Consider the following 19,379-nt stretch of genomic DNA (forward strand, 5'->3'; position numbering starts at 1 on the left):
CAAAGTCGGTAATTTGATCAACACGTCAGCTGGTTTCTAAGCTAGTTATTTCAAGCTTCTGTAAACACCGCCGTCTATGTGCCTCAACCGGGTGTGTTACATACAAAGACAAATTAGCTCGACTCAAAACAAGAAAAAGCCATGAATAAACTGACAAAACCAACTTAGAAAACAACTTCAGTCGCTCATTTCAAAACTCCCAATCCTAATTTCTGACGTCCATCATGCCGCTTCAAATAATTAAGTGACGTAGTAAGGGTCAATAGCGGAGCGGGAAGAAGACAGCCATATTAGAAAGTAGTGATGGGTGAAATAGAAAAAGTTTTATCACAATATTTTATGGTACTATTGTGATAACAGTAAAAGTGACGTTGGGAACTATTTATTGTTACTTGTTTTTTAGTTAACTGAGCCATATCACCACAAACACAAATACTGCTCTTGAAAAACAGCCATTTGTAACATAGCACACTCCTTCAGGACACCAGTCACATAAAGAAGTGTGATTTGTATAACTAAACTGCACAGAGTAACCACATTTAATCATATTTTTAATGATATTTTAATAGATATTTATGGATACTCTCACTCGGGCACCCAAACTCGGTCCTCGAGGGCCGGCATCATGCATGTTTTAGTTCCCTCCCTGGTTTAACGCACCTGGATCCAATGATGGCTCATTAGAAGGCCTAAGAAGAACATTAACATGCTGAAAAGGTTGTTGGTACCACCAGGGAGAGAACTAAAACGTGCAGGATGCCGGCCCTCGAGGACCGAGTTTGGAAACCCCTGCTCTCACTGAACAAACAGTGGAGAAAACAGTAAAACTAACAACAATATGGACAGTTTTGGGGCGTTTAAATGACATTAATTGGAATTTTTTGTCAAAATTCTTATAATAGGAAATTTATCACAATAAATGATAAACGATAGAATAAATGCCCACCCTTACTAGAAAGAAAGCCATAGGACATTAATTTTGTGGCTTAGCCATGCTGGAAACCCGATAAAGATGAATAATTTGACCTGGCCAAAGCTGAATCCTTTGGTTATTTGGCATATTTTTAACAAATTCCAAAATGTTTGTGTGGTGGAAAACTTAACTCTGCACATCACATCATCCCATAACATATTCAACATAACACCCCAAAGGGAGAAAAAGAGATCTTCTTTGTACTGTATTCATATATTTCTCTTCCTTTCTATATTTATTTTCATCTGTTTCATCTGCTGTGTCTTTCTCTCTCTCTTTCTAACTATCATATATATAGATTCCCTTACCAAGCTCAGTCTTATAAAGCCAGAAGGAGTATTTCCCCAATTCAGTTCAAAACCTGTATTTAGTGATCACTGGATTTTAGGGGCATGTCAGTGAAGCACAGGCTACTTTGTATTCTGGTACCTTAGCCATATGGTCGAGTAGGAGCGTGCCTCCTGCTGCTACTCGCAGGAGAGCAAAATCTGAGTTATAGTCTCACTTTTAAAAGTTAACGTTGAGCCGAGCGAACTCAATGCACCACTAAGCCTATCTTGAGAGAGAGCTGAAAGTAGAGGAGCACCCACGTTGAAACAGAAATAGCTCACGACGTGATCTGGTGTTATTTAGGCTAATAAAATTAATGACTAACTGTGAGCCCCTATAATGATTACATGTGGTCTTCTTGGGGGGTGGAGGTAGGTGGTCTCGTTGGCAACTGGTAGGGATAACGCTGATATAAATGCATGCCACACTTCTCAGATTTTCATTTGTATCACCTTCCTTCCACCTCACAATTATCTACTACATCCAAGTGAAGTGTATTAACATTTTTTGCTGCAATCAGACAAAATGTGAAACTGTTCCAAGAGTTTGAGTACTTTTCAAATCAGTGCAGTCTCAGTCAGAATTTTCCATAAAATCAAACTTCTGCAAGTCAACAGTTTTGCAGTGTGACCTTTAAAAAAAATAAAAAAAACACCCATCACCATAAATTACATCTGGAAAACAAAGCAGCAATTAGAGGCTTTTTTTTCTCCATCGTCACAGGAGAACAGTGTTAAGAGCAGCACGCTGAGCCCTACTCAAACAAACAACCTTCTTTGCCATCTTTAACACTCTCCTCCCATTTGCGTAGCAGGGATGTGGGGCGAGTGGGGGGGCCACGCAGCATTTATTTAAAGCCACTGAGAGGAATGCAGAGCCCTGTAGCTGTAGCGATTAGCCAGAGTAAACAGAAGAACATGGAGTCGACCTGGGCAGTAGAGACGGATCGGCCTCCTGAAGTTACCTCCCGCAGGCTCCTCCAGGGGCAGGTACCTGACCTAATCTCGGCAGAGCTCTGTCAGCACTCCTCCACCTGCCTCCTCTCCACTCCCTATAGCCAGGGCTGTTAGATAGTCATTATATGACATCATGTGCACATGTTCCAAGTTTCTGTCTGCTTCTCCCCCCTCTTACCGCTCTGCCAGGAAAGAGCGGAAAAAAGCAGGCAATATTGGATTTGTGCCCATTTGGGAGCTGTTTAAGGAGATGTAGCATTTTTCCATGACATATAAAACACATCATGCAGAGCATATTTAGGTGTAGATGTGGATAAATGCAACTCTTCCAACTCCAGGGGTCTTAGCAGGGTTTTCTGTCTGCTGCTGTTTCACGCTGAATGTGAGGACCGATGCATAGCAGGGATGCAACTAACTATTATTTTAGTAGTTGATTAATCTAGCAATTATTCTGACACTTGATTAATTGGAGTAAAAATGTCACATTCTACAAATTTTTATAAATGATAAAATTCAGTTCCTTTTTGAAAATAAGAAAATGGACATTTCATTGCCTGAAATGTAATAACATAACATTCCTTCAGTAAATCTGACCTGGGTGAAGCTAAAACTATGCCACTTGAGGAGTTTTGGCTAAAACATTTCTACAGTACAGACAAAGGAGTTTAGTCTTAAATGCTAAATGTATATTTATTTTTGCACAATTTGGGCTTAATTACTGCTCTGAATATGTTATTTTTAGTCTTTATACTCCAGTTAATGATTAATCGATTACTGAATTAGTAGACGATCATTTCAATAATCAGTTAATGACAATTAATCAGATTAATTGTTTCAGCAAAGATGTCAGCGCTATATACAGTTTGGGCTTAATTACTTCTCTGAATATGCATATGTTTTTTTCTTTATACTTCAGTTAATAATTAATCGATTACTAAAATAGTTGATGTTATTTCAATTAATAGTGATTTAATTGTGATTACTCACAATTATCGAGTCTGCCCTAATATCTACCGAAGATGGCAGTGCTATGCACAGTCTGGGCTTAATTACTTCTCTGATATATATATATATATATTTATTTTTTTTTAAATGCTCCAATTAATGATTAATTGATTACTGAATCAAATTGAATGAGTTGACGATTATATCAATAATCAGTTAATGACGATTAATCAGATAAATTGTTTCAACCCTAATATGTAGCAAAGAAGACAGCGCTATGTACAGTTTGAGCTTAATTACTTCTCTGAATATGTTTTTTTTAATTGTCTTCGTAATCCAGTAAACGATTAACTAATTACTAAATTAGTTTATGATTATTTCAATAATTAAATAATAGTGATTAATTGTGAATAATCACAACTAATCAATTCAACCCTAATAGCAGAGTTTCATCTCTGATGTTTGGAAAGCAGCGACCTCTCAGAGTTTCTGGCGGGGGGAGAAGGTGTACGCTGGTTTGTGTTTGCTAAAGGGAGTGATTATGTCATTTACTGTGACGGCTGGCTCGGTCTTAGGAGTCGGACACACTTCACATGTTGCTCCTCAGTTGGTGTGGGATGTGGTCTCACTGTGCCCATTGATGGTAGGCGTATTTAGGATGGCGGTTTCCTGCCTTGCAGCTGATGGTTGAGGGAAGCACGTCATGAGAGAGTGAACCTTTCTCCTGTTCTCCTTCTGCAGCAGGAACGTGTTCCCCCTCTGTGGGAGCCAGTCATTTTTAGCCACACCAGGTCATGGAAGTAGGGCAACTACTGGGATATTTATTTATTTAGGTACATTTTTATGAAGACTAGAAACCTCACAGTGTTGGACCCACTGAGAGCTAACATCTGTTATAGAAGCTTAGAGCAGCTTTTAGCTGTCGTAGGTTATTATTACGGTTTCTCACTGACCGATAGTTGAACCTCACCACTTTCAAACACAGTGCCTCTCACAGTTCTTGGAGTTTTATCAGGATTTTTTTTTTTGTATTTTCTTCAGAAATACAATGGAGACCAGATGTTTTTGTGCTCTGCATATTTTTTTCCTCCCTGTCGGACTTTAAATCAGTTTGAATGTTTCCTGTTTTTGGATTAGCACAATTATTGCTGTTTGCATTCTTAGATTTAGTTTTTAGTTTTCTTAAATTCAACATTTTACAAAGATTTCCCGTGAAGTTGGTAGAAATCTCTTTTAAGCTATATAGCGTGGGTCAACCAGGTTTGGTTTTCTCCAACAAAGTTTTCTGGGACTGTGGCCCATTCCTCCTGTCAGAACTGGTGTTGGTCAGAATTGTAAGCCACTGTGTTCACACAGACATTTTTAGCTTTGCTCGCAAGATTTGCTGGAAGATCTGGTTGGGATTAGGGCTTTCTGAGGGCCGCTAAAACCTTGATTTTGTTGTCTCTAAGCCACTTTGGAACCTCTTTGGTTGTGTTCTTAACTTGCAAGCTTCCATGTTTCCCTCCAGAAGTACTGATGAACATTATAGCAAACAGTTCTGTTTTAGTTTCATCAGACCACATGATAAGACTCCAAAAATAAGTATATTTGTTCCTGAATGCTTTTGGAGGGGTGGGGGGGTTGCTTTCAGCATAATGGCTTCTTCCTGGCTGAGTGGCATTTTAGCCCAAGTTGGTATTAAATTAATTTCATCGTGAATAATAACTTTATTACCAACTCCATTGAGTATGTTCACAAGGTCTTTTGCATGCTTGACACCAAAAAAACATTTTCATCGTTCCTGAACAGTACGATGGCTGCAGATTGCGTTGATGACTTTACTTGCACATAGGATTGTAACGATTCCTCAGATGATTATTAAAACTTCTCAAGGTAAATTACCTGCCTCGAAGCTTCATTAAATTATGTTTTATTATTTAGCACACTGTGTTGTGGCCAGGTGATTATTTATGTTGCTCAACGCTCTCACTTCCATCTTAAAAAGTGTCTTTACTATTCTTAAATAAAATATAATTTCAGATTTTTGTATAACTATTCTTCAGGTTAACTTAGAAAGTGAGCTATTATTGTTACAGGTTAATTTTCTAAACTACAGAAAAGTAATTGTTAGGGATGCGCAAATATGAAAATTTGGGCCGATATCAATATTGTGGGTATAGTAGAATTTACCAATATTTTATTTCATAAAGTTTTTATTTGATTAGTCAATTAATTGTTAGAATAATTGATAGAATACTCCATTACTAAAATAATTGTTAATAACAGCCCTACTTGTCAGGGCTACTTGTTATAATTGTTAGAACAGAATTATGTTGCACCTTTAGGCACCTGGAAATTATAGCTACAGGTTGAGCAAGACTTATGGATGTACGCAGTTTTCTTCCTAATGTCTTAGCTGAATTCTTGATTTTTTTCATGATGTCAGTCCAGAAAGCAGTCTGGTTGCGGTGTTGCCTTAAAATACATCGGCATGTGAGCCTAAATTCTTACATAAACAGGGCTTTAATGGATGTTTCTTTCCACCCTTTGTTTATAGCTGGTCACAAAGTTTGTGACAACAACCACAGCTTTTTTTGTCCTTAACTCGTTGTGGTTTCTGTCCTTGAGTTTGAATAGTCTTAAGACTGCAGAATTTCTTGATGTGAACAAAGAACTGAGCTCTGTCCAAAGGTCATTTTAGAGGGATTAAGGTCAAGCCTCAATGCTCGCCTGCTTAAAACGCTTCCGTCTTTTCCCCTTTTTTTTTAAATCCATTCCTCTATGCTGTGGGATATGTGCTAATGGGAAAAAAGTCCTGGTTGGGTAACAGCATTTGCGCTAAAGGAAGTTGGTAATCTCCTTATTTCACTCTTCTCAGATTGTTTAGAGTTACAGAATTCAAACCTATAAGAAACATCTACAAACAATAAAACACGGAGGTCCTATAAGGGCCAGGGGTCAAACTGTTGTATGTATCTTACTTATTATATCCACAACTTATTTTTCCCAGGGGCAATGTACTTAACCCTTAGTTACCTCTGATCTGCGTATCAAAAGCATTAAAAAAAGCTTTAACTGACTCTGAAATATCATACAAATTACTAAAAGTCTCTCAGAAGGATGCAGCCCTTTTGAAATTGATAAGATATTGTGGCGTGATCACAGAACCATCAAACGTTTTCTAAACATGCTTAGAAAAACTATTCAAATGAAGCTTGAAGCAATCAGGAATCCATTACCTCCCAGTTCTGTCATTTAGTTGAAGATTACTTGGAGTAGCTAGAAGATGCTCAGAGCTCAGAGACATGGCCAATGTAAGGTAAGATTGGACCAAGAAATATCTGAAGACAGATTTGTTAAAGGTTTTCTGGATGAAGTGAGAGTGACTCTTGACTTGGCCAGACGGATGGACCTGTGGCTGGGTCAGTAATGGGCTCAGAGCTCCACTTGGAGTCAGACACCAACAAGGTGGTTCTGGCCTGGGCTGATATTAACGATGAGCTGGTTGAAATCAACTCTCAAACCTGCTGCCTGTTTATAGAAAACACTTTCTTCAAGCAGTGGTACAGGAAGATGTTTGATGCTCCCCCTTAGAAAAAAATCCCATGAAAATCCCATGTGAAAGTGTGGTCACATGTGGTTCACACAACTTTTTACATGTGAAAGATGTGAATCACATGTGAAAGCACATGTGTATGTGTGATTTTGGAATATTTTGTGGTAAAATTATATGTGATTTCCATGTGATCACATGTGAAAGCACATTTCCACATGTGGAAATATGTGATATACATATATACAATTATAAAATAATGGGACCACCTTTTTTTTTACCATGAAAATGTCCAATTTCTTCATATTATTCACTTTTCTCGATGAATATGAGGTCACATGTCAATTTCATATAATTTTCTAAGACATAACTGCATACTAAAGTAAACTTGTAGCTATGACTCAAGACTATTAAGACAAGTATATATGTACACAAAACAACAATTTATTTACTTCTGTTTGAAACTGTTGAGAATCAGAAACAACTTTTAGCATCTGAGCATGACACCATACAGATTTGCCCCAAATTAGGACCCGACAATGAACGTGTCGAAACCAGATGTGTAGAAACGGGTTTAATACCATCAGTGCCAGTCCAGAAAGGGAAAACAAAACCTCAGGTAAAACCTCAGCGACTGGTCCTTCACGTTGTTTCAGGAGAGACTGTAGCATTCGACTGTGAACCCACTGAGTCTCCTTAATGTCTTCAAGGATGGTTAGAACACACACACACACACACACACACACACACACACACACACACACACACACACACACACACACACACACATGTTGGCATTGGTGGCTTGTATAGGGGTCTTCTTATATGTGCCAGTAACCACAGGTGAAGGTGCTGTGGGTGCTGATGCTCAGGTGGGGAGATTTCCTTCTCCAGTGCTGAAGGTGGTGAGGTCTCTGGCTGTTCTGATCTGGTTGCTACATTCATTCCTCATCTGAGCTTCACTGGACCACTGGCCTCGAACAAAATGTAAAAATTAATAAAACAAAGCTCCTATGATCTTGACTACATTTTATGTACACACACACACACACACCCGCACGCCCACGCACAGCAGAGTCCTACTTTTACATTAGCATGTAATTGACCAGAATGACATGGGGTGCTCTGATCTGCTAAATAAAGCAGCATAACGTGACGTTGTTTGGTGACTATCTTGTCAGGCTAAAAAAACACTTCAGTTGATACAACTATGATTCTCTTGGCAATTAAAAGAAAAATCACGCAGTGTTAAAACCAGTAACAGGTCAATTTATATTTTTCAACTGGAGGAATGTCATCATAATACAGTAGTGAGCTCACACATCTGTACGCACTCCAGACTTGGAGGGAGGGTGGAGAAATGGCCGTTTTATTAGGTCCTCAACTTTAATTTTGACTGAAAAACCAGCTGCCGTCTGTTGTGCCCTCCATTAAAAAAATAGCTGAGGTAAAGTTTAAGTAGTGAAGCACTGAACCATCAAATCCACACTAATTTGTTTTGGGAGCTGTAGGACTCAAGATGATGCCTTCAAACTGTAAAATCGGCCAGCATTCAGTTAACGTTTAGTTAGCTTAGCATGACTTTAGTACTAAGGAAAAGTTCACCAGTACATCACTATCAGTACGCATTACTTTCCAGATTTATATTTTGGTGTAAACATTTTTGATACACCTCGAGATTCAAATCAAGTAAAACATTTCTTACCTTTTGTTTGGGGGAAAAAAAAATCAAACTCTTCAAGTCCACTTTAGTGGACTTAAACACTTTAGTTCAGACTTAAACACTTTATTTTGTATTATTTTATTTTATAAAGCATTTTAAGCTTTTATTTCACATCAGTTGGTTATTTTTTTAACTGTATACTTGACATTATTATCAAATATTTCTATTAACATAGAAATACAAGTGTCGCTTTGTCTTCAAGTTGAAGTTTATTCCTCCGGCATGACTTTACATTTATTTAAGTTATGCCAGAGGCACATAGGCTAAGGCACATGTGAGAAATATGTGATCCCATGTGATCCCATGTTGAATAAACCATGGATCACATGAACAAAATACTTTATCACATGTGGAACATGGGAACCACATGTGATCACATGTGAATTTCATGGGATTTTTTTGTAAGGGCACATATATCCAAGTCTAGCCAGTAAAGACCTTAAAGATGAAAAACTAATGGTGACCCAAGATGTTATTCCTTGCTCTTCTTTGCTCTCTGGGGCAACATAAACATGGGTCTGGATCTATCTTAGTAGCCAGTGGTTTAGAAAAAAAAGTGCTGCATCATAATTATACCCTTGGCCAGTCATGGTTTATTTTCCACTTCAGTTTTGGTAAAAATGTGTTACACGTGTCAATATGAGTGGCACTGGTGATTATAGAGGGGAAAAAAGCTTCCATACAAAGTATCCATTCATCCATCCATTCTCTTCCGCTTTATCCGGGGTCGGGTTGTGGGGGTAGCAGCTTAAAAAGGGAGGCCCAGAGGTCCCTCTCCCCGGCCACTTCTTCCAGCTCCTCCAGGGGAATCCCAAGGCGTTCCCAGGCCAGCCGAGAGTCATAGTCCCTCCAGCATGTCCTAGGTCTTCCCCGGTTCCTCCTCCCAGTGGGACATGCCCGGAAAACCTCACCAGGGAGGCGTCCAGGAGGCATCCTGACCAGATGCCCGAGCCACCTCAACTGGCTCCTCTCGACGTGAAGGAGAAACGGCTCTACTCTGATTCCCTCCTGGATGACTGAGCTTCTCACCCTATCGCTAAGGGAGAGCCCAGCCACCCTACGGAGAAAACCCATTTTGGCCGCTTGTGTCCGCGATCTCGTTCATTTGGTCATGACCCAAAGCTCATGACCATAGATGACAGTGGGAACGTAGATTGACCGGTAAATCAAGAGCTTCGCTTTTTGGCTCAGCTCTCTCTTCACCACGACGGATTGGTACAGCGCCCGCTTCACAGCAGACGCTGCACCAATCCGCCTTTCGATCTCCCTTCTTCCCTCATTTATGATCAAGATTCCGAGATACTTGAACTCCTCCACTTGGGGCAGGACACCCCCCCAGGACCAGACTCTGACACCGGTCAAACAGGGACCTGACAGCCCGTATCAAAGGGCCTGGTACCCCGTACTCCCGGAGAACCCCCCACAGGGCTCCCCGAGGGACAAAGTCGAACGCCTTCTCCAAGTCCACAAAATACAAAACACAAAACACCGGACACAAGTCCACCCAACATGTAGACTGGTTGGCCAAACTCCCATGCACCTTCCAGGAACCAGCTGAGGGTGTAGAGCTGGTCCAGTGTTCCACGACCAGGACGAAAACCACACTGCTCTTCCTGAATCCGAGGTTTGACTATCTGGCGGACCCTCCTCTCCAGGACCCCTGAATAGACCTTGCCAGCTAGGTTTAAAAGTGTGACCCCTCTATAATTGGAGCACACCCTTTGGTCCCCCTTTTTGAACAGGGGGACCACAACCCCAGTCTGCCAATCCAGGGGAACTGCCCCCAATGTCCATGCAATATTGCAGAGTTGCATCAGCCAACATAACCCTACAACATCCAGAGCCTTAAGGAACACCGGGCGAATTGCAACCAGGGCCCTGCTACCTAGGAGCTTTTTAACCACCTCGGCGACCTTGTCCCCAGAGATTAGAGAGCCCAAGCCAGAGTCCCCAGGCTCAGCTTCCTTGATGGAAGGCATGTTGGTGGGATTGAGTAGGTCTTCGAAGTATTCTGCCCACCGGCCCACAACGTCCCAAGTTGAGGTCAGCAGCACACCATCCCCACAATAGACAGTGTTGGCGCTGTACTGCTTCCCCCTCCTGAGACGCCGGATGGCGGACCAGAATCGCCTCGAAGCCGTGCGGAAGTCTTTCTCCATGGCCTCTCCAAACTCCTCCCACGTCCGAGCTTTTGCCTCAGTAACCACCTGAGCTGCATGCCGCTTCGCCCGCTGGTACCCATCAGCTGCTTCCGGAGTCCCACAGGCCTAAAAGGCTAGATAGGACTCCTTCCTCAGCCTGACAGCATCCCTCGTGAAGGTGTCCGCCAACGGGTTCGAGGGTTGCCACTGCAACAGGCACCGACAACCTTGCTGCCACAGCTCCGATAAGCCGCCTCAACAATGGAGGCACGGAACACGGTCCACTCAGACTCAATGTCCCCCACCTCCGTGTCGAAGTTTTGCCGGAGATGGGAGTTAAAGCTCCGTCTCACAAGGGATTCCGCCAGACGTTCCCAGCAGACCCTCACAACACGTTTGACCGGCATCCTACCCCATACAAAGTAAATGTACTTAAATTAATGGTAGGACTTGTGTAAGTTTATGTTTAAAGTGATGCTACTCAAATGTTTTTTTTTTTATTATTTTAAAATAATGTTTAGGTAACAGCTTTATCAAAAATGGCAATGAGTGTGTATGGGGTTTCATTTTGGTGCTACAAATGCTATGTTTTATTCATAGCCTTGAAACAAAGAACTTGTCTTTATTTTTTCCCTCCCCTCAACATGATGTCAAAGTGATTGTGGCTTCAGCTAAAAATGTTCCTGAAAACATTGTTCTTGGCCCGGTCTTCAACTTTCTTCTGATCTTTCTCCTTCATCTTCTCCCATATTTTCCTTACTGGTTATCTGTGCTTCTTATGATGCTGGCTGCATTCACTCCAACTCACATTTTCTGTTATTCTTTCCACAGACTTAACCAAAAAGTGTCTCATTGTGTTTCTTTCTAGCTCCAAGCTAGGTGCATCATGACGAAAAAATAAGACGATACACTTTAATTTAAGCAACTAATTTTAATGTCGGCTTTTGATAAATGTATCCAGCTTTGATTTTAGCTTTTAAAAATAGGTTCAAAATATCTTTTTTAGTTTGTTTCAAAAGAAACGTCTCAGGTTTCCTACAGTACTGAAACCAGCTTGACGGATTAATGAGGAATTTAATTAGAAGTAGATGTTTTGTGGAATGTCACAGTAGTCGGAAAACTTAATGCAAGGAAAACTTTTACCACTTGTATCCTTTCGTCTGCTTGAAGCTGAAGAAACCGGGTCATAACAAGCCTCACAGTTGCCATATTACAACTGGAATATTGCGGCAGTGGAAAAGCAGCTCCTGGATAAATCTTGGAAATGACAAAACACAGACGAAGAAGCAGTCCGTTCTGAATGGACGGATTTAGTCACAGTGGAAGTAAGCTGGTTGAAGACATCACATCTTGGTGTCTGAATCTTAAAGACTTGCTATTTGTAGTCCTGCCAGAAGACTGTGCTAAAGCGGGAGCCAGATCAGGGGCTGTATCATTGGTCCGGTTGGAGATTGTGTGAAGCCATTTCAGACTCAGCAAGCTGCGGTTTGTAGAGCTATAATTTGTTGTTTTTGTGCTGTGAGGGTGCGGCTGTGGGTAAAGAGGACAATATGACGAGGGAGTGGAGTGGGGGCTGCGATGCATCATCTCCAGACAGACTGGAGCGTGGGTAGGTGTTTTCACAGGGGAATCAAAGGGCAACCTCAGGGTTTTGGGCCCAGTCGTTTATTTTTTTGCCATCAAACGCACGCACGTCATTCTGTTTCATTTTTAGCAGCAGTTTCTGCACTTTACTTCTCGATTTCACTCTATCGTGTTTTCATAGGCCTTCTTGTTACAGTCAAATACTTAAATATATTTTATTGTAAGTTTATCTTATACTATACTTGTGAAATGAGTCCTTCTCCTTGGCCAATCAGTGACATTTTCAAAGTTGTTTTTTTTAATAACCTAATTCTACTTTAAACATCTCAGGAGTTTTCTCTCTGACCTGCCTGCTGTGTTCCTTAGTTTTTATGTTGTTGTTTATTCACCAATGTTCTCTAACAAACCTTCCCAGAACATCTGGATTTATACTGAGATTAAACTGCACACATGTGGACTCTGTTTACAAAATAGATGACCTCTGAATGGATTTTATTTAAGGGACATCAAAATAAAGGGAGCTAAATACAAAAGCAGGTTTTTATTTATATATTTTTTTTCTTTCTGCACACAATGCTTTGGTAAGACTTTGTGTTGGTGTATGTGTGTCCTGCCACATACATCAGTTTTGCTTACTTAACAGCTAAGGAATGCCAAGTACATTTTTTCTCACAGGAAAATCACAATTATCCCACTTGAAACAACATTTCACTTTTCGTTTTGCATTCCTCCTAAATGCTTAATCTTTCTTTACGCCATCATTTTTACCCCTAAATAGACAGATCTGTATTCTCTCCATCCTTCATCGCTTGTGGGCAAATCTGGCATTTTAAGGAACAGCTCTGATTACGTCAGGAGAAGTGATGCTGATAAAGCTTGAAGACAAACAGACTCCCTTTCTTTCTGTCTTTTTTTTTATCCAGTTTGCTTCACTCTACTTTCTGAATAACTCCTCTCTGGGAAAGTTACACACTTCCTGAGTCTTGGAGCATACCTACGAGCTGGAACTATACATTAAATCAGACCTTACAGCCAAGGATATGGTCAACTTTGGCTCCTTTTAAGTTTAATTGAAGTCATATTCTGTAAAAGAGCAATTTATATACAGTGTAATAGCTCTCGGCATTGTACCTTTTCTAAATATAAAATACAATATGTTCTGCACTATTGACATGAAAAACAAATGTGTTAGGGGACAAAAAATGTTAAACATTGGAGCTTTTAGGCACATTGAAGCGTAAGAAGTAAATTATTTAGGATTGTTTGCACGTCTCTTTGGAGCAGACAGAACATAACTAAAGATGGAACTGTTACCAAAACACTCCCTTTTTCTACGACTAATACACGTGGAAAATATTGCTCATTATAATTCAATGGCTTTACAACCACAAGTCCCTCCTCCTGCCCCCGTCAGCCAGCCAGGCGGCCATGTTCATGCCTCACATTCAGGTAGACCACTTCATAACTCTTAAGCATGTTTGATTTTTGTTTTTTTTTTCTTTAATAACATACCACCTCTAGACTCAGGAATGTGTTAGATCTTCAAATGCAAAGGTGTGGCACAAAAACAGAAATCCCAGAAAATATAAGGGAGGAAAGTCCACAAGTGACTCAGGGATTGTAAATTTTACTAATGAACTCCAGGGTGATGATTTTATTTTCACAGTGAAAACCTTCAGATCTCAGCTTTAAGGCTTTCTGCTCTTTCGCACTGTACAGTGTGGTTGCAGTCAGCTAACCGCAGCGGCTCTTCAGGAGACGAAACACCCTCCACTTAATAGCACACGCAGACAAGCGCGCCCACTAACATGCACGATCTGCCAAAAACATTAGCCTGTGCGCAGTCGGGGTGAAGTGAACAAGGGCAGAAGTGAAGTGAGAATTTACTGTATGTGTGCAAGTTACTGCATCCTTGTGTAGCTCTGGATACAAGCAGACATAATAAAAACCACTTTATAGAAAGCAAAGAATGTGAGAATAGAGGCATCAGGTGCAGCGGTAGGGTCACCTGTTATTTAAGCTTAAATTGGAGATGAAAACAAAATGGCATCTTTCTGAAATAACAGTCTTTGGTGAAACTATAACCCAACGACCCCAGATCTCAGTCCAGTGGAGAACGTTTGTGATCTGGTGAAATGGCAAATTTGCAGAGAATCTGCAGCATCTGCTGAATGCTATCACGTTTTGAATCAACAATTCAGAGGAATGTTTGCAACATCTTGTTGAATATAAGACATGGATAATTAAGGCAGTTCTGAAGAGTTACGATGCTGCTCCTGGGAATTAGCTGCGGTGAGATTCCAAGTCATTTCTGACCAGGAAGTGCCTGCGGGAAACTGGTTACCCCGACAACCTGATTTCACATAAACAGAAGATAATAAGCATGGATAGCTTTAGCTTTACTTTTTTATTTTATTTTATAATCTATATGTAAATGGAAATGACATAATAAAAAATGGCAAAATGAAACAATTTGATATGAATTTTTTAATCTATGTACTTCATATTAAGAATTCTTTGAGCTTTTAGGAGTTCCAACTCGTTTATCCTTTAAAATAAATATATCTTTGTCTGTAGAAAGCACTTACAAAACACTGGAAGCAATGAAATTAATAAATACAATTTCCCATTTGTTTTAAGAAATATATTTTTATTAGCTTATGGGAAAAAAGATTTAGATATAAAAGTTTATACAGGAAGATCTACTGGTGCTTTTTTGCGCTTATTTGTATATCCTGTTTTGTTTTTCTCTCTCCCATGTTCTTAATAATACACATGTTTATACTCGTATGGATGCTTGTTTTGTTATTACTTTTTTGTTGTTTTTCTTTTTCTTCTATGCTGTTCTTAGTCGGTATGTACGTACTTTGTTCATATAAATAAGAAAAACAAAGCAACAAGTGATGAGAAGATTTCTGCTCGTTAAGTTGTAACTCTATATTGCTGCTTTAAACATTTGTAATTTTTTTTCAAACTACAGTAAATGAATATCCCTGGTTGTTATAGAAGATATATCTAGGGCGTGCTGTGGTGGCGCAGGGGTTAAGCATAACCCACATATAGAGGCCTTAGTCCTCGACGTGGCTGTCGCAGGTTCGATTCCCGGCCTGGCGACCTTTGCCGCATGTCTTCCCCCTTCTCTCATTACCCTCTTTCCTATCAATTCACTGTCAAATAAAGGTCACTAGAGCCAATAAAATCTTTAAAAAAAAAAAAGAAGATATATCTAGATAACGTATATATATATATATATATATATATACGTATATATAGATAACTGTATGAGAATCTGATTGAGTAATAACTTTTTACAAAAATAAGACATTCTTACTCTTGTAGCTGGTTGAAAATGTTTGACTCAGAATAGATTTAACAAGAGTAATGGAGTGTGATCGTCTTGAAGCCATGCCATGGCTGCTTGTACTGGAAAGACCTCAAAGAAACCAAATCCATCTTCAAGCCCTCATACACAGCTGACTGACAGCTTGCAGCGCAGTTATTACACTTATTATTGCAGCATAGCGTTACCTGAAGTCTATTATTTCTGTTATCAGTGGTGTGGTTTCTTTTCCACTGGTCGTGCATCAAAGCGCTCATTCATGGGACCCCCATTCCCGTTCGCACAGCAGATTGTAAGCCTCAGTATGAAACATGATGCCTCTGCTCTTCCTTGTGTTCATCAGCGTAGATGAGAGCTCCCGGTCTTACACAGACACTTTCCCAGCCAGACGGAGCCTCAGACCAGACCCTGCCTGCAGTTTGTCATCTCCTCCGTCTCAGTTGGGTTAGATTGTGTAATAATGACAGTTGGAAAAGAGGCGCTGCTTCTTTTTGCTGCTTCTCTCCATGTGTGTCTGCGATCTCACTTTCGGCCCCCGCATCTTTCCCAATTTCCTCCTGCTCTGAATCCAGGGCCGAGACGGAGTCCGATCCATGGAAACCGGAGGAAGTCTGACAGGGTTGAGCTGGCAGGTTTCAGTCTGCGGTGCTCTGTCTTTTCTTTCTCTCTCTCTCTCTACCTCTCTTGACTCTGCGTGTTGTTGCCTGCGCTCAGTTTCTGTGGTTAAAGGGCCCTGTGACACTGAACTACATCCAGGCAAAGAGAGGCTGCTTCTGAATGATCTATCTTGTGTTCAGATTTAAGCTATTCCACTTTGGCAGCTGGTTGTTTTCAGTTATTCTTTTCTTCTTTCTGCCTGAATTTGACCATGTGAGGATGTCCCTGCCGTGTTTAAAGTGATCCAGTCCCCTAATTATGCCGCAGCCCAGACTCCTCGGCAGTACTCGCCTAATTGCTTACATGTGTGCACACTTGGCTCACAAGCAGAAAGAGCTCTCCTCCTCTCCTTTTGTATCCTCGCTTCTTTTGCTCTTCTATGTTTGATTGTTTGATTAATAAACCTGTTGAGTTTGGCGGTATTTATTAAAAAGATATTTTTATTGTTTTAGATGGCATCAGAAAAACTGGCAAAATAGTAAAGTTAAATCTGCATGTTGATTTTAATTTATTTTGTGATACATGAAGCAAAATTAAATGGACTAGAGAAGAAAGAAGTGGGGAAATTCACCAAGCTACTTGCTCGCTCTAAATATGTGCATTCACCTGATTATTAAACCAAATGCAAAGAAAGTCTTTTCTTAGTCTGGGTGAGGGACTTTATTCACATCTAAATGAGTTGTAATGCATGCATTTAGGGGGAAATTAACTCAATTTTATGTATAATTCTGTAATTTACCACTAGCTAAATCCACACTGTTTGAAACACTCAGATTACATAAAGTAAATACAGTCCTGTACTTTTGGTTCAGGAAAAGGAAAAGGTCAAAATGACCTGCTGTGCTGCACAGAAGGTAGAGCAGATTTTGTAAATGGACTTGTTGGTGGTAATATTTAGTTTTTGCTTTGGCACACTGCAGCATAAAGAAAGAAAATTTGTTTTTTGGGTTTTCTTATCTGAATGAGAATAAAGAAATGAAAAACATAGAGCTGAAATTTTGACACTACAGATTTTCAGAAACTGAATGTCTTACCTTTACAATCTGAGGTCTTTTTAATTTACATTAATACTTATATCTTGATTTTTATCTTGAAGCAGTTAAAATGGACTCTACAACATATATAGATATAAAAAAAAAAACATTATTTAAAATATGATGCATCCCTCAGAAGGTTAGATATGAATTTGTTGAAGTTTTAAGGAGAACCTTGTTCTTGCCATGACTCTGAGAAAATATTTGTGTTTGTCTTTTTAATCACGTTTGCAGTAGGAGTGTAAAAGTGCAAAAAATAATCATGGTTTGCAAGATAAGAAAAACTTATCCACGTGAGAACTGACTACAAATTTGGTTTGGTTTAAATAATAATAAATAGTAGGTGGATCGTCAATGGTTGTAGTTCTCCGTCCAATAGGTGGTACTAGAGAAGGAAGATTTTCCGATTCATCTTTGTTTTAATTCAGCTACACTGGAGAGCCGTCAAGCATAATTTCCCTGTTTAAAATCTTCGAAAGAGCCTCAACATGTTACTTGGTAAATGTAATAAAAGCCTCCTTTCTTTTTAGAGAGCAGTGTTGTTGTTTTTATTTTACCCAGTATCGTTCTCATTGTTGGACCTTTTCTAAAACAGCTGAGGTCTGCAGTGTTGTTGTGGGTTCTTTTGTGACCTAAATGAGTCATTGATTTGCTCTTGAAGTAATTTTATTACGCTTGCCACTCCAGGGAAGGATTACCCCTGTTCAGTTTTCTCCATTTCTGCTGGATCTCCAAAATTAATTTCTTCCAATTGGACCATGATATGTTGCTTTTTGAGATCTTTTAACCTACTTCATGTGGTGTGACAATTTTCGTTTGACATAATTGGTTGATTTCTTAAATGTGAACTCTGGTGGTGGGTGGATACATTTTTTTATATTTAAAGTTGCTTGATGATTTGCTATATAAGCTGGTTAAATTAGAGTGGAAGTAAATCCACCGCCGCAGTTTTATTTGTCCAATTCACAAAATCATTACTTGTTGTATCACGTAGCTCAATCTGCATGTGAAATCTACCTTTTTTCTTTACGTCCCTTCTTTAGCTCTTTAACTTTCACTGTTCTGTAGTTGAAGTTTCAAACGCCCTGCTCTTGAATAAACACAACGGAGAAAACCCAGTAAAACAGCAGTACATACGTAGTATATACGCTTTGAAGCGCTCTGGAGCCAGCAGGTTTCCCACAGAACTCCAGATCTTTCCCATATGTCAGAATAAAGCCATTACACAGATCGATTGCTTTACCTGCTCTCTCACTTGCCTGGCTGGTTTTCAGGGACCTTTCAGTTCTTCAAGCTGATTTGGTTTTTATGGCGTTACAGTTCAAAGAGAATATGGTCCTACTTATGCCAGTTTTTTTCTTTATCTGCCTGTTTGATATATGTACATACTCTACAATATACGAGGCATCCATTTGTTAAGCTAAATGGTTAGTGTGTAAATCACATCCTAAGTAATGCCTGCGATGATTTTATATGTGGCTTGTGGGAGTTTCTCCACCTCTGAGTGTCTTCTTCTCTTTCTCCCTGCAGTTGTGTGTCCTCTGACATGCATGAATGGAGGGGTGTGCAGTTCCAGGAACCACTGCCTCTGCCCGCCTGGCTTCACGGGCCGACTCTGCCAATTTCCACCACAGCAAGCGCAGGCGGCACACGGCAACAGGCAGCCCGTGTACCCTGCTTCCCTGAAGCCAGATGGCCAAAAGCTGGTGGAGCACACGGCCATGGGACGCACCCAGATGACACAAACACACTCCATTTTCACCTTGCCCCTGTCACAAGTGGGGCACCATTCATCAGAAGGTAACTATTGCTCACTGCAACCTATTTGGGTTTAATTTGTCATGATAAATAACACGGGATTTCAAAAGATATTTTTTGGAAGTTTATGTTTTTTCAACTGAATTAGGACTATTTTTGCACCGCTGAATCCAAAAATGACATCCATTTTTCTCAATCAGGTCAGGTTTTTATTCAAATTTGATTTAGAGATATCCAATCTTCTGACTAAATTGATTACATTTTTGTGACATTATCAGTTCATTTCTGTTAATATTTTTCATCCAAAATTAGGTTTTAGGAGTAAAAACAAATTGTTTTCTAACAGAGTGCAGGATTTCAATCTGGAGAGACTCACACAGAGAAGAAAATAGCAGTTAAAAAG

General features: G+C 40.0%; 1 protein-coding gene across 5 annotated transcripts in view; it reads left to right on the forward strand.

Annotated features, from left to right (window-relative positions):
• ltbp3 (latent transforming growth factor beta binding protein 3) overlaps positions 1-19,379 on the forward strand; it is a 51,342-nt gene that overhangs the window by 8,356 nt on the left and 23,607 nt on the right. For all 5 annotated transcript variants that reach the window (XM_023342577.1, XM_023342579.1, XM_023342580.1 and 2 more), the window contains exon 2: positions 18,749-19,018. In XM_023342577.1, coding sequence (XP_023198345.1) covers positions 18,749-19,018 — 270 coding nt within the window. The remainder of the gene's footprint in view (positions 1-18,748; positions 19,019-19,379) is intronic.

The sequence above is a fragment of the Xiphophorus maculatus genome, chromosome 11 (genome assembly GCF_002775205.1).
Source record: "Xiphophorus maculatus strain JP 163 A chromosome 11, X_maculatus-5.0-male, whole genome shotgun sequence".
Classification (NCBI taxonomy): Eukaryota; Metazoa; Chordata; class Actinopteri; order Cyprinodontiformes; family Poeciliidae; genus Xiphophorus; species Xiphophorus maculatus.